At 32.1% G+C, this 16,445-nt stretch overlaps 1 protein-coding gene across 1 annotated transcript in view; it reads left to right on the forward strand.

Annotated features, from left to right (window-relative positions):
* The window catches only part of LOC118186918 (uncharacterized), a 329,689-nt gene that overhangs the window by 282,433 nt on the left and 30,811 nt on the right, over positions 1–16,445 (forward strand). The window contains exon 4 of the mRNA XM_085816245.1: positions 851–984. Within this exon, the coding sequence (XP_085672371.1) occupies positions 851–984 (134 nt within the window). The remainder of the gene's footprint in view (positions 1–850; positions 985–16,445) is intronic.

The raw sequence follows: 16,445 nt of genomic DNA on the forward strand, positions 1-16,445 counted from the left end.
ATTTTGAAGCATAAAAAAAGAATTTGCAAGAAAACTGAAAAAATATTGCAAAATACAGAAATATGAACATTTCATTAAAAAACGTATAATGAAAGTAAGAAATGAAAAATGCAGAACAAAATGAAAAATGATGTAAAACTTGAACATATATACAATATTCATAGTATATAATGTAGTTATAAGTAGTTGGAAAAAAAACCAATGTGTAAATTAGAAATTGTTAATGAATTTAGTTGGAACGTTATGGCATTTAAGGAGATAGCTGTCTAATGTTGATCAGTTCCAAAAGTATGTTTCTTCTCAATATTAAGGTACAAATATATTTGGGATTAATTATTTATTATTGATAAGAACAAATCAAGAAACGTTGAAATAATAAATGCCATTTAAGAATTTAATATTATGCCAGATTGTTTTATTTTTATATTATTAAAATAAGTGCTTTCTGATTTAGAAATCATGTCATCATGAAAACACTTTCTAGAAAACTGAACAATGTTACTTTACATATTACATTACAAAGGAAGTTAACGGCGAGTTACCACTTGAGTTAACTTTTTCAGATCATCGAATAGAATTAATTCTGGATATAAAACCAACGAGAAGCTATCGATAAACACTATAGTGACTCATGATTTTTTCCTACTCGATCACTGCTCGGGAATTTCACAAGAAGACTTGAACCCGATGAAGGAGAGTTACGGATTATATTCGTCGTCATGGCTAAGATCATTTAGGAATAAGAAAAGACAGCAGTATTTACATCATGGTGTTGATGAATTCTCACTATCATGATTATATTAAGAATCTATATAATATTTTATTCTGAAGCTCATTTCTTCTTTTCTAGTGCTACCAACAGAAGGTCCCAAAATCACTGGTGGTCTTTCTAAGTATAGAGTGGGTGACACAGTTTCTGTAAACTGCACTTCTGCAAAATCGAAGCCAGCAGCCACACTTAGATGGTATATCAATGATGAATTAGTAAGTTCTTTGAAATTATAATAATTGAATGGAATCTTAAAATGTTTCTCATCACTTTTTACTGCATACTAAAATTATTCAGTAAAAGAAGGGCTACGAAAATGTTCATCTATTTATTAAAAATATAAGTACTAGTGCAGGTATACAACACAAGTGATGCATTTAATTTTAGCGAACTATATTTTTTAATGATCCTTCTTGAATTCAGTCTCGTATTTTTAAACAATAATTATTATCTATTTTTATCGTGCTTGCGCATTATTTTATAATTATATTAATACAATTTAAGCCCAGTATGTTCTCGAATAATAAGTATTCGAGAACATACTGGGCAATTCAGAACTATTTTTTAAAAATTCGCATATATGCAAGAACACGATAACAAGCAATAATCATATAAGATCATACGGTCGCATGCGCAACTCAGACGCACAAAAAGTCGCTAAAGGAAAGATGGCCAAGAAAAAGCAAAGAAAAGCGTATTTTGGCTGTACGAGCATAAGGAAGGATGAAGTGGAAAGATGGATGATTATGTAAGGAAGGACGAATAGAGAAATAACGGATAAGCAACTCATTTATGAGGCATCTTGTAAGAAATTTTGTCTGAAAATCTCTTTAACTGCCTATGGAGGAGGCAATGCTTCATGATGCATGTTTCTGTTTTTTGGATTTGGCAACGCCAGTATAGAAAATGCGTGGTGGTATCGAGTAAACTTTGAAGTTTGAAAACTGATGTGGATAGTCTTTATTTTTTAATTATGCTGTATGTTGAATTTAAAATATTTCTTGAACCCTGATCACATGTAAATTTTAGATTTGTCACTTATAATATTCGGGGCCCAACAGCTGCGCACGAACAGTCTTGTGAAATTTCAGAATGCATTTTAATAGCAGACTCTAATCCTAAATGACGCGGTGTCAATGATCTCTGTTGTTGAAAAATCATTCCCTTGCAATGAACAGTACAGGAACTGATTATATCAGAAGCTAAGACTTAAAAAAACATTTAATTAATGATAAACTCAAGGAAAAGGGAAGTGAATAAAAATAATTGCTTAAAAGGACAAGCGTTTCTATTGCTTCGGCATTAACCACAGTGAATGTAAAATACACATGATGTAGGAAAATGTGAGAAAACAAATGAGCAAAAAAGAATGATATTTCCAAAAACCAGAAACGTTGTTACATATCTTTTAGGAAAGGACATGTATAGTCTAGACGCAAAGTAAATCTTCAACTTCGTGAGTTCTGTAATGGTTTAAATCATAATAAGTTATTTTGCAAGAATATTGATTCTCAGTCTGAAGCCCTTTCGTATATTAGCATTATCAAATTATGAGTAGAATGCAGTTGCATCTCTATCATTTAACTTTAAGCCTTTCCCTGAAACTGCCTGTAAAGGTGTGTATTCATATTCTTGCACTGTTTATACTTCAGATACAGTCAATTCTAGAAGCCAATTAGTATACGCTGAATACTAAGTCTTAACTGATGGTGGATCAAAAGGTTATTTATTAGATCTGATTTAGCTCAAAACCTAAAATTAAAGACTCTAAGGAAAGAAAGATTATATGTTTATTCTTTTAGGTATATTCAGTAGGCTAATATAATGCAATATTATTCAGATTACCCTTGCATTGCTCTAATGATTCAATCACAGTTGAAGCTCTTCTTACAGACATTATTTCTGGAGTGTTCATAAAAATTCTCGAGAAAGAAAATTTGAAATTAGCCGATAATAGGGAGTCAGCTTAAATGTAAATCTGTTACATGTTGGGAAGTGCAAACAGGTGAAAAGAAAGGAGTAAGTAACAAATTATTTGCCGTTTCTTTCTTTATATTAGACTTCCCTTGGTTTAATTTTCGTAAGATTGTCAGTATCTATGTGTCCAATTGGTGTTTCGCATTGCATGAATGATGATGATGATTCAGTTAATGCCAATGGTAGCTATGTAACTTATTTAGTATGGAAATCACATCATGAAAATTCGGGTAAAATAGAAAATGCAAGTGACGTCTAGTGACTTAAGTTAATAAAATAAAAACAATGAATAGCTTAGGAACAATCATGATAGCATAATAAACGATCAGTTAAAGAATTAAATATTTGAGGAATACGAAATTCAATCTTGACAGTAATAAAAATGCATTTCAGGACACATTTGCCAGTGGTAAAAAAAGCATAAAAAAACTAAAGTCCTTATCGTTTTTAACGCATCTTCGAAATGTAACAAAGAGGTATCTCTGAACCATTGTTTGGTGCTTGGTCCAAATTTGAATCATTCTATTTTGGACTAAATATTGTGTTTCAGACAACACAAACATGCGTTTCCAGCCGATTGAAAAGGCATTTCTCCAGATCGGAATTTCTGAAATTCATAGAGATGTGTTATGGTTTTTATGCTTTGATAATGATTACAATTTGAAGCATTATAGACTGACTCACGTTTCTTTCGATCTGTCAAGCAGCCCTTTCAAACTGGTGTACACTATAAAAACACAAAAAGAAAATAACGGTACAAAACACAGATATTTTTGAGATGTTGAGCGGTTCGTTCTACTAGAGGATGTTTTGTATGGAGCAAATTCCGTGGAATAGGCTAAGTACTGGAGCTTATAGCGTGCTTAAAGATGCCGGAATGACTTGCGTCAGTTTAGAACAAATTAAAAGGAACTCAAAAAACGTTGGGATGATAGTGGAATAACTAAATCATGAAATGAACAAAATAGCTTATTAAAAGTGAATGTACTTAACTGGTATACTAGTAGACATGTAATTTCCTTAAGCGTAGATAACTTGTGAGAAACATTAAATAATTGTAGAAACACTACAAAGGGAAACATAGTATAAATAACTGGTAGTACTTTCAATCCAGTACAGTTCCTGGCACCATTTGTATTACGTGCATCATTCATAATGCAAAACCTTTGGAAATCGGGCTTAGAATGTGATGACGAAGTTTAAGCAATTGTGGTCCAAATGGTGCGGCGAAATTGAAATTTAAAAGTTAAAGAAATTTGAAATTATTGCTCGCCAATATTTCTACAGCAAATTGGATCAGAATTAAGATACCGATTGGCTATGATGAAGCTAATTAAGCGTATGGCACAGTTGCATATTTTAGATCAGTTGAGGACTGAGAGGTAGCGTTCATTATGGCAAAATCTAGAACTGCATCTGTAAAACATTCGCACTGAAAAGGCTAGAGATGTTAGGAGCATTAACATCGACAAAACTTGCTAAAAATTTAAAAGGTTTTTTTTTAGTTCATGAATAAAAAATCTATTTGGGAACTGATAGTATGATAGTAGTGAATCACCATGTATATAACAATAGATGAACGGTTTTTAACTTTGAGATCGAATTTTTACTATCTGAGGCTGTCTCATATTTTTCTGACAATTAACGATTCCTGAAACTTTTCAAATTTACAAGATAATCTTCTTAAAATCACAGAAACCTTTACGTAGCAATTCAGTTGGCATTTTAATTAATCTGCGTTTTAGACCATATGTAATAAAAAGAGCATGTATATTTACTAACTCATCAATGACATATTTATTTATATACCTTTCAGTTTAAGTTTACCTATAATAACAAAATAACAAAATGCATCTCTTTTAATTTTCCCTATTTTATTTATTTATTTCTCCTTTATTTCATTCTTCTTCTTCTTCTTTATTTTTACATATCTCATATCCATAATTATAAAAACTAGTATACTAAAGCGCAGCGTAATCAATTAAATCTTTCCGACAAACCGTATTATATTTTTAAAAAATGAATTAAACTAAGCCTGAACCACGAACCCAAAAAATAATCATGTCCAGTTTTTGGATGAATTCCCTTTTCACTTTTTATTTATTGATTGATTTTATTATTCGAACAAAATTGCCATTTTATTTTGTAAACTAATTTATGTTGTGCATTTGTATGCACTAATAGTGTGATGTGAATTATATGTCTTAAATAACTAGTAGCGTGTTTATTGATAGTTTAGGGCAATTAAATTTTGAGCTGTTAGAAATAATTTCTTCGGAAAAGATTTCAGTATTGAAAGTGGAAGTTTCAAAGATTTTAATTCAAGCTAAATAATTGTCTCGGAACATTTCAAGTTAATTCTTACCATTCTGTGAGGAATGTTGTTATTGCCCCTTAAAGAGAAAGAATAAATATTATCAAATGTAATTTAGCTGTGTTCTGCGTTACTTGGTAATATGTTTTGTATGTAATTACCAATGCAGATAAGTTTATGACCTTAAATTAAGAAAAAAATCAAAGAAAGAAAATTTTATTGATTATATCATTCTAAATATACAAAAACTTAATACTATTTTTAAAAGTTCGTTATTCTCGAAAATGCTGTGTTACAAATCGAACTATTTTAATTCCTTGTTCTAAAATTAAGGTTCTGAAATTAATCGGTGCGATATCTGTAAAGATTCATTTCGGATAAACGCGTTTCTGTTGCATGTGGAAATAACAGTTAGTGCATTTATTATTCCAGAAAAGGGAATTAATTTTGCTTTTTAAACGTACGAAGAACTTTCAGCGGGAACATAAAAGTTTCTCACTTTTCTGTTCGGAGAATTTCAATTTCTGTTCGGGAGATTAAAAAATATTATTCCTTTGTGCATAAACATTAGTTTTTCACATGGACTGAAGTCAGTTTTTTCGTTATCTTACAAAAAGTTTGTTTCGTTTTATATTCGGAAATTCTATCCTTCAGGCTATAAATTTCAATTACGTTAAGAATGTATGTCCCTGCATTTTTCATGAGATTTTTCTTTCTAATACAAATATAAATATTCCTCAATTTATAACTATGAACATATAGCCAGAAATCCTTTTGTTACTCTTTTATATACTTAGTCTTAGAGTACGTGTTTAAAATGAAAAGAATGAATAACTTTTTATTTTTCTTTTCTTTTTTAACATGGCAAGTCAGAAATCTAATTTACGAATTTAAATAAATTAATTTCTTTAATTTATTGAAACGAAATGACTTTATAGGAAGAAATTAATTTATATTATACATTAAAAACATTAGTTTTATCATTCACACACGCACAAGTAAATGATCTCTGGGATGTAATTTTATTGATTTTTACTCATATATGAAACTCTTTTGTAGTGCAGTCTATTTAAATTCAGGTACGTATATATGAATAAAATAATTTCTTTAAGTGGGTAACAATATTCTGCCGCTTGCTTTTTTTCCTCCCTCTACATTCCGAATACAAAACTTTTTATTTATATTGTTTTTTAATTTTGTTTCATAAAAATTCATTTAATTCTCACATTTCATACCTTTTGCTTATCATTCATATTCAAAATGTTTTATATTTTACCTTGGTGAAATAATATCTATTTCGTAAAAAGAAAAAAAAATACTAATCCCTCTCAATTTTAATTTTTACACACTCGAGAATAATTGTCTGATCGTATTTAGCATATGTAGTTCATTATAGATTGTCATATAGAAATACTTACATTCATCATGCAGAAGTGTCCGCAGATGCAGACAAATTAATGACCTTAATATATTTTGACCAATTAATAATCACATGCGCATAAAACTGTAAAAAGATTTTTTTCATAATTCATACTTTATAACTGAACTCTTGCGAGAAAATTAATCTCACACATGCAGTGCCCAATAACATTAAATTAATTCATTTTAATGCTTACGTGCATAGCAGAGTTTTTGAAATATGAATAAAACGTACTACGACGTAGTTAAAAAAAATCAACGGGGAACTGAAATTTATTTTCCATCCGGGTAACTTCTGCGTTTATTTTAAACCAATAAACGAACATTCTAGGGAAAATATCACAAAAATTCTATCACAAGCAAGAGAAAGATGTGGAAATAAAAGGAATAAAGGAGTTTATCATGTGATCACGTTGGGGCGCGTGCTTAACGGGGTCTTTTCTCTGTATGTCGCGTTACCATTGATTTTCATTAAACTAATACAGTTATGCAAATTATATTTAGAGCGTCTTTAAACTTGGCTCACGTCTCATTCGAAAGGGTAACTGGAGATAAATTAAATGAGAAAGAAAAGGTGAATATTTTAACTCTGTTTTCTCTTTCAAAAGAAATTATGTCGGAAAACAAAATTAATATTTTCCCTTTCGTCTATAAATTTATAGTTACTGTAAAACTCTTTAAGAAGTTTCATTTACGCCTTTCATAACAAACGAAATTTTGCGTACAAGATTCTTAAAACTAATATTTGTCTATTATATTTGGTAAGGTTTCAGTTTAATTAGCTAGCTCTTTTGTAGAGTTTTTTTTTTAATTTTTTACTACAGTAGACTCCCGATTATCCGCGGGCGGATATGCGCGGAGCGAATTATCCGCGCCTGCAAAGAAAATATAAATGTTCACCAAACTGAGCGAAACTTTAAATTTGCTAAACATCGTGCTTATTTATAGCAAAAGTATCCCAGGCCTTCTCGGAACCTTCCCCTCTGATTAGTAAGTGATTTCTTACTCACCCTTGCGGTGCCCGCTCCACCGCCCTCTTTCGTCTTAATCTTACTGACACGTCCACTTCCTCCCAATCGCCATTGTTAGTTTAAGCCTGATAGTGTTTGCGAACCGGTCGGAGTTAATTTCTTATCTTTTATTGTGTTCAGTGCTTGTGATTTTTGGTTTTGTGTTTTTCGTTATCGATTTAAAATGTCAGGAAAACGAAAGAAGGTTGTGTTGACGATTGCGCAAAAACTAGAATTAATTTTTAAAGTAGCAAACCGCGCTACAAGGCAGCAGATGGAATTGGATTACAGAATCGCGGACACAACAGTGCGTATATTCTAAAGCAAAAGGACAAACTGGTGAACTTTGCATCAATGTCGGACAGTGCTTCCGCAATCAAAACGCAAAAAATTATGAAGGGTGATGAGCCTTTGATGAGCTAGGCACGGCAATGACAGAGTGGTTAGTTCAAATTTGAAAAGAGGGTACTCCTGTAAATGGTCCTATCATTGCGGCGAAGGGAAAAACCTTTTTTTGAGTTTTAAGGCCTGAAAGCAAATTTTGATGCGTCTTCTGGCTGGTTGACTCGTTTTAAAGAGCGACATGGAATTCGAGAAGTTGGACTTCACGGGGAGAAACGTAGTGGTGACCAACAAGCAGCCGATGATTTCCACCATGAATTTGAAGAATTTGTTTTAAAAGAAGAGCTATCTTTTGAACAAATTTACAATGCCGACGAATAGGGACTTTTGTGGAAATACCTTCCCACTCGCACTTTAGCATCTGAAAGTGAAAGTAAAGCGGCGGGTCATAAAAGCAGCAAGGAAAGGACCACTATCATGTCTTGCAGTAACGCTACCGGTGCACATAAACTTAGACTTGTTGTCATTGGAAAGTCAAAAAAAAAAAAAAAAAAAAAAAAAAAAAAAATTCGAGATCTTTCAAAGGCACAAGGATAGAAAATTTGTCCTTTGATTACTTTAACCAAAAAAAAAAAAAAAAAAAAAAAGAATGGATGAATCGAAACATTTTTCAAGAATGGTTCTAAAAAATCTTTGTTCTTAAATCGAAAAACCTGCCTGAAAAATCTGTGCTATTGATCTACAACGCACCTTCTCACCCAGCAACAAGCGTGCTTAAGTCTTCTGATGGACAAATTTTTTCAAAGTTTCTTCCCCCCAAAACGTTACTGCGCTAGTCCAACTCATGGACCAAGGAGTCATTGCATCAATGAAGAGAACATACCGAACCAAGCTGTAATGATCAAAATTCAAGAAGGTTATGATCTGAAAGAGTTTTGGAAACATAACATAATCTTGGACAGTATCTACGATATTACATCTGCATGGGACTCAGTGACACCGTCAACCCTCATAAATTCATGGAGAAAACTCATGCCTAATGTTGAAGCCAACAACAACCTAACCCCTTTGAATTGTGAAGAAGAGAATGAAAGTGTAGACACGCCCACGGCAACTCTTGCCGATATGGTGAAAACAGTTTCGGGTGGTGAGAACGTCGATGCTGAAAACATTAACGAGTGGTTGGAGTGTGAAGTCAACAAACCTGGCTTCGAACGCTTGACATATGACGAAATTGTGAAGAAAGCAAGGGGAGAGACCGAGAATGAGGGACAACGAAGTGAAGGCGAAGAAGAGCCCACTGTGCAGATACAGAAGACTCACGAAGCGGCTTTGTAACAATTCGACGGACTGCTGAGCTATTTGGAAGAACAAGACGACGCGGAGTTGGATGAGAAAATTATGCTACGAAAAATGCAAAATCGGATCAAGAGAAAATGCTTCCAAAGCAAGAAGCAAACACAAATGACTGATTTCTTCAAAAATGTGTAGTTTTACAGATATGCTTTTGTAATTACATAATACATTACAGTATTAAAAGAGTACATATGTATTAATTTATCCGTGTATCCTTGACGCCTCTCGTAAGTACAAAACACTTTTCTGTTTTCATTAACAAAATGCATTTTATGTTAGTTTTGAGTGATATACTAAAATATTAAGCGTTAGTTAAACATTTCCTGCTGTTTATTTTACGTTTTATTGTACATAAAACGATTTTTCAAAGTTGGAATGACTGTTTTCTCTTTTGCTATACCCGTTTTTAGCTCCTTTCGGATTATCCGCGATTTTTGTTATCCGCGGCGGCCGCGCCACCCAATTCCGTGGATAATCGGGAGTGTACTGTATTTATTTCCTAAATCATTTCCCCATACGCATTTATTAACCTATTGCGATTTAACTCTTCTCCCCCCGCGGCGGGTACAAGTCATCATGGACGTTGACTTCTAGTAAGGCCAGAAGTGGTCACTTTATTTTGGAAATACCTAAGCCACCTCTGCCTCTTATGAAGGGACGGTCAGTTGCAAACCCTGCCTTCTCCCGGATTCGAACCCTTTGGTATCGCAGTCAGCTCTCCTAACCACTATATCGTCGAGGCGCTCTTTTTAACCTCTATTTAGTCGTTTTGAGAAATGAATGAACCTCAGTAGAAAGTAAAAATTTGCTACTTGTTATATCAATAATTATCAAAACTCTTCGTATTTTAATATTTACTTACTTCACATATGTGTATATGTGATCCCAAATGTCATCATCTAGAAGGGCCAAAAATAATAATTTTTTTTCCATATTTTCGATTTACCTTTCGGCGTCTTCTTAAAAATGCGTACAATACCATGTAATATTTTTAAAACTATACATTATTATATAAAAAAACCGAAGCTTATATAAATCTAAACTTATTCATATTAGCTTCGGTTTTTCTTAGAGCATCAAAATCTTAGAAATTTTGTAATGCTGCAAACTGTAATAGCTAAACATTTTGTATTGTAACTGCTCAAAATTTTGTAATGCTACTATGTTACTCGCATATATAAAAACCAGTTATGTTTGTTGAGTTAGAATAGTCAGATGACGTTTTCTTTAACATGATTATCTGCGAATTACGTAAAGAGGAGTAGTGACAAAGCTGAAACTTAAACGTGAATTTCTTACGACAAAAGGTTTGACTTTTCATTTGTCTGTGAATGAAGTAATCATTTGGCAAGCTATTGAACACAGCTCTTATGAGAAAGCTTATTAACTGTGCGTAAAATTCAAGTTAAATGTTAACAGACATTCGATTACAATAAATATAATTATGTGAAAATCTAGATACGTGTTAGTAAAGTTCTTAAACAGGGAGAGAGAAACATTGAAAAAACCTGAAATATTATTTCAATTTAAGATGAATAATACTTTTCCGAGGTAAATAGCTGTACATTAATTCAGATAAAGTATACACAGATAAGCCGAAATTCTCAATAATACATGAGTAATACCATCGGCCACTAAAATGTCTTGAAATCAAAGTTTATAGCAATAGTGACGAAGAAAACTGTTGGGCACTGGCTAACGGATTTAACTATCTTCAGAACTACTTTTTCTCAAAACTCTAGAATGTAAAGATGTTAACAAGAAATCACCAAATATTATCCAACTGCAGACAAAAATACCAAGGCCTGGTATGGTTGTTTCTGCTTATATTTCATTTGTGAAATTAAGTTGATTCCACCCTGGTGCGTAAGTGCTAAAAGCTGAAAAACAGTATTCTCGTGAACGTTAGTTAATATTGGGAGGTAAAAGTTATCTTTAAAAATTGTGTTGTTGTTGCCTTTTTTCCGGATTCTAACGAAGTCAGACAAAGTCCAAAAGACCGTTGACTCTAAAAACTTCTAGCACAAAGAGAGGATTGGTATAAATATCCTTTCTAGAGAGTTCCAAGCAGACCAACATACGTTCGGCGAAAGCCTGATGTTTTCAGCACTTGGTATATGTGGGAATGATTTCCATGCCCTTCTTAAAAGAAACCATTTAATGCGACTGCTGGCAATACGTGAGAACGCTGTCTGGGTACTCCTGTCACACCAAAGGTTTAGAGCCCAAGCAGGCCTGCTAGCCAAGTACCAGTGATGAGTGGGGGCAGAAGCCATTCCACCATGATTTGTGATTTATCAGGGCGTGTAGTTGGTGAGGTCGTAGGTGAAGGTGGAAGAAGAAGAAGCCAAAAGACCACAGCCCTATTTTGCTTATTTGTCCAGCATTTCATCGCCGTAAAGTTTCACATGAGAGAAAAACCACTGTAAAGGGATAGCATGGTGCTGAGCAATGAGCTGTACGTTTTGTAGGATATAGATACTGATTTTTTTGCCTATAAGAATCCAATTATCAAGATGTTGTAAGCTACAGCTATCAAATAAAATCCACAGACACCAAAATTCTTTCCTGTTAATATATCCTCGAGTCCCAATTTGATTGCTATCAGTTCACTCCTGAAGACAGAACAGTGATATGGATTATGGTGACAGAGAGTCATTCTTCCCCGAGGGGTCTCAATTTGCTGCCATCTGTGAATATCTTAAAAGCATTTTTGAGAATGTTGCCTGTTACCTGTAAAGCCTCGTAGGTATTCAATACTTTCTTACACTCTTAGGTATCTCTTAGGTAAGTAACCTCTTAGGTATTCAATGATAAATCCTTCTTATTTACAGGATTAGTAATGTTATATCGAAACTGAGCCCTAGAGAGCTCCTCCGATTGATTCAAACTACACTGTTGTGAGTGGGACTTAACATTGCAAGAAAGTAGGCTCTGATACTCAACTAAGCCAAAAGGGCTGTTTTCCTTTAGTCATTGTCAGGTTTCCCAACTATTTAGGCAAAAGGTTTTATTGCATTGGCCGTAACTACAGAGTTTCTTAAACCCTAGTATGGATAGGTTGTAAAACGACCTCAAAAATGTGTATTTCAGTAGGGCAGATATGCCTCAAACCAGTAATAATACGAGCTGCACCTCATTGAAATTTTTCTTATTTCTTCAGGTTGGAATCTAAGTCGCAACAATAACTTAAATCCAAACTGAAGTATGGGTTGAATGAATGTCAAATAAGTAGTTCTGAGGATAATCGCATCAGCTTCCCAGTATTTATCAGCTATGCATTTAAGAATGTCTAGTCATTTAACCATATGTTCAATATGCTTGTGACATGTGAATTCAGGGTTAATAATAAATCCAACATATTTAGGGTGCTTCTCGTAGGTAAGTTCTTGATTATCAAGCCTCAGATTCGGCTGGATTTGTATAAGTGCTTGTTTGTAATAAAAGACATAACAACTGATTTGACTTGATTAAAACATGCTTTCAGCTCTGCAGCAAAGTTGGAAAAAGCTGTTAGAGAATTACAGTGTTTCAATTCTATTTCAGTTATATTAGCATCGGAGCTTTAGAGAACATTGCCATCTGGAAATAAAGCAATTCTTATACTCAAAAAAGGTTCTTTCTTCATTCCAGCCATAGACATGGCGAAACGTGTGGGACTATGAACCGATTCCTGAGAGAGACTTTGGCTAAATTCATACGAGATTGAGATAGTTTTGTTAACATTTATTTTAATATGTCTTTGCTGCAAAAAGTCTGATATCCATGATAAATTATTTCCTCAAAGTTTACAATTGTCATGTAGTTTTAAAATTAGTTTGAGCTTCCATACTCTATCGAAGATCTTCGTGAGGTCCAGTAGGACAGCAACCCTAAGATGGAGAGATTTAAGATTCTGAGCATCTTTTATGGTTTGACAGAAATACAGAACTTGATCTGTAGTGCTATGGCCTCCTCTAAACGTGCCTCTTCTAAACCGCTATGGGCTCTTCATACTGTTACCAGGTTTGTGGACATAGTCCCAAATGCAGAAGAAAAAATAAAGCATGGGCAAAAGGACTCATATTAATAAAATTAATTTGTGCTTTTAATGAATTTTAAACTCACCGTCTTAAACAGGAAAGTCAAGAAACTATCCCCAAAGTACTGCAGATAATGCCTTACAAATATTCCGTCGTTTGTCATAGATTCCTTTTTGTTTATTTTGGAACGTACAGTAAATTTCAGGGACACAGACAACATACAAATCATGCGAGAAAAGTAGCTGAAATTAAGTTGAGTCAAAGATTTTGATTTTAGGTTCCTGCTTTTTAATGTCTGATTGAACACTGAAATGAAGTCAGAAAGAAAACTAAGAAGAATTAATGCCTTATGTTCTTCAGATGGTGCATTAGAATGGCGGAATCTAGATCTCGTAACTCGTTTAAATATTTGTTTCTAATGTCATAAAAAATTAGAGTTATTTGAAGTTAGGGGAGTTTTTTCCAAATTTTATCGCCAACTTTTTCAAATCATTAAATGTCAAATATCTGATTTTAATACAAATATTTAGATATGAATAATTCCGATGTAGATATTTTGGTCAAGATTAAATAAGATTTTATGCGTATTGCCCTACATAGGCAAGCTTGTACTCAGAAAATAAACAAAGAGTATTTTCGTTTGGATATATGCTCTGCTTCACATAATTCTTGATGACTTTTATCATTTTTATTTGTAGGGATTTTAGAATAATATCCTGCATAAATCATTGTTTGTAGAAACATTCTTTGAAACAATAAAATAATCCTTATCCGTTTCATTACTAATTAAGTAAATGAGATAAGTCAGCCTACTTAGCCTTAAAAATGTATATCTGGCATAACATAATTGCACTCTTGATTTTGTGATGTTAAATGTTACCTAGATCAAGAAGAAAAAAACCCTCGTTTGTTTTTTTATAAATATACAGATGTTTTATCGAATCGAAAAATTATGATCTTAAGCTGAGTAATTGTTTCGTGTACGTTTCTGTCACAGAAAACATTTCAAAAAACAAAAGCATAAACTTCTATTAAAATATTGAAAGCAAAAATATATAATAATTTAGCAAACTAATGTAATTTTCTAAAGAAACAAAATAGATAAATACAAAGCGCTTGACTATTTCTACCAATAATCTAATGCTTTTCTATGACAATACAATACACCACTAAAAATATAAGTCTGGCTTAAAATAATTGCAGTCTTGATGCAGTCTTGATTTTGTGATGTTAAATTATACGTAAATCAAGAAGAATAAGACCTCATTTGTCTTCATATAAATACTCGGTCAGATGTCTTGCAGTCACTAAGTATACTTAATTGTTTATCGGATAAATCTGATGTCTTAATGGGCTTAGAATTTTAAATTTGTTTTGTTCTCCAGCTATTATTCGAAACTCATTTAAGTTTTATTTGCTGAAGGGTATTATTCTCTTTAGTTTGCGTATTCACATTTGTACTCTTTGTTTATTCATCCAAGATGCGTTCCAACTAAGCCCCAGAAAATGAGATCGTATTATAAAAGCAATTAAATAGAGTAGTTGTATTAGTTTTTAGTCGCATTAATTGAGTTATTTTATCAGTTCTTTGTGCTTGTTTTCGTAAAAAAGAGTAAAATGTATCTCGTGTATTTGATGTCGAAATACTAATCCCAGTTACACCTCTTAAAATATTTACAAGCCAACAGCTTTTTTATTATTTTTAGAATTTTACACAGGAATAAAAAAAAAATACTATGTTTCTCGAAAGTATACTTAATTAATCTTATAAGCCAATGGTAAGATTTTTATAATAATTTATATTTAAATATATACCTTTGTATTATTATGAATTCAAACGTATGTACCTAAATATAAATGTGAAATTGAAATAAAAAATACTCTGCATTAAATCTTGCCTGCCAAATATTTATATTTGCCTTTACCAATCATTTCAGATTAATGTACATAGATATAACACCAAACTACATATTATGTTGATAAAAACTAAATTCATACTTTGATCGCACATTCACAGCTTGATAAACTTATGGTTCACAGAAAGTATAGGTTTATTTTTAATACTATAGGGTAATTTAGCAGCAGGCTTAATTCAAGGAAGAAGGCATTGACGGCAAGCTTATTTCAAGGAAATCCCATTAATGGAAATTCCACTAGATTTCCTTGAATTAAAATCCTTGAAATGAAATTTCCTCGAATTAAAATTAATTCTCATTAATGGAAAATCCATATAAACTGCATGAATTATTTATCTTAAATGAAAAGTATACTTCAGAATTAAATGAATCTAGTCAATGAAAGTTACTATTAAACAAAATATATGTCTATATTTAACCGTATAAAAATATGGGATTGAACAATGTTCAGATCTATATTTTGTTTAGCTTTATTTTTAAAATTTAATGTAAGGTAATAAACAATAGTTTTTAATTCTTTAATATTATTATAGCTTAATCATGGGGTCATATTCCTTTATCATGGCTCTCGTTTTTCCGAAGCTGGAAAATGTTAAATTATTTTAAATTAGACAGAAAACATAATAATATTTAAAATAAATTATTAGGTAACAAACATAAATTATGGCAGAATATACATAACAGAATTTAGTTACACTTTTCTACATGACGGCTAGCACTCAATTGTTTTATTCGATTCGAAACAACGCTAGCGAAATCAAAAACCCAGACTGTTTTAAAATAAAGCTTTTTGTATTAAAAGGAAACGTTTAGCTTTAGTTATAAAGGAGCGAAGACTTATTCAGGAAATTATTCAAGTATTTTGAAGATTAAATCAGAATAAAAACATAGAATAAAATTATGAAGCATTTTTCGGGTATGTAATGAAGTAAAAAGCAGTTTCTGCTTCGGATACTTTACTATAGGAAACTATATGTATGATAATGAAGACAACAATCATCATCACAGATTATCGATTAATTTTTTTTTGTTCTGAAACACATTGATTACTTCACAGTTTATTTTAACTTAACGTTAAATCTTTTACTATTCTAAATTTAAATGGTAAATATTTTCCGCTTTTAACTCTTAGTAAAGTAAATGTCATTGTAATGGAAATTAAAAAGTATCAACATTTAAATTGTATATTACTGAGTATAATTTAGAATTTACTACAAAATTTTATACTTTAAATAACTCTACGGTAACTTGCCTTGAGAATACATCTTGGAGAACTGCCTGGGAACACTAGCGAAAATTTAAATTGTTCAAATTTAAAGC

This window comes from Stegodyphus dumicola, chromosome 1, assembly GCF_044657685.1.
Source record: "Stegodyphus dumicola isolate Sdum_Otavi_A_Nest chromosome 1, ASM4465768v1".
Taxonomy (NCBI): domain Eukaryota; kingdom Metazoa; phylum Arthropoda; class Arachnida; order Araneae; family Eresidae; genus Stegodyphus; species Stegodyphus dumicola.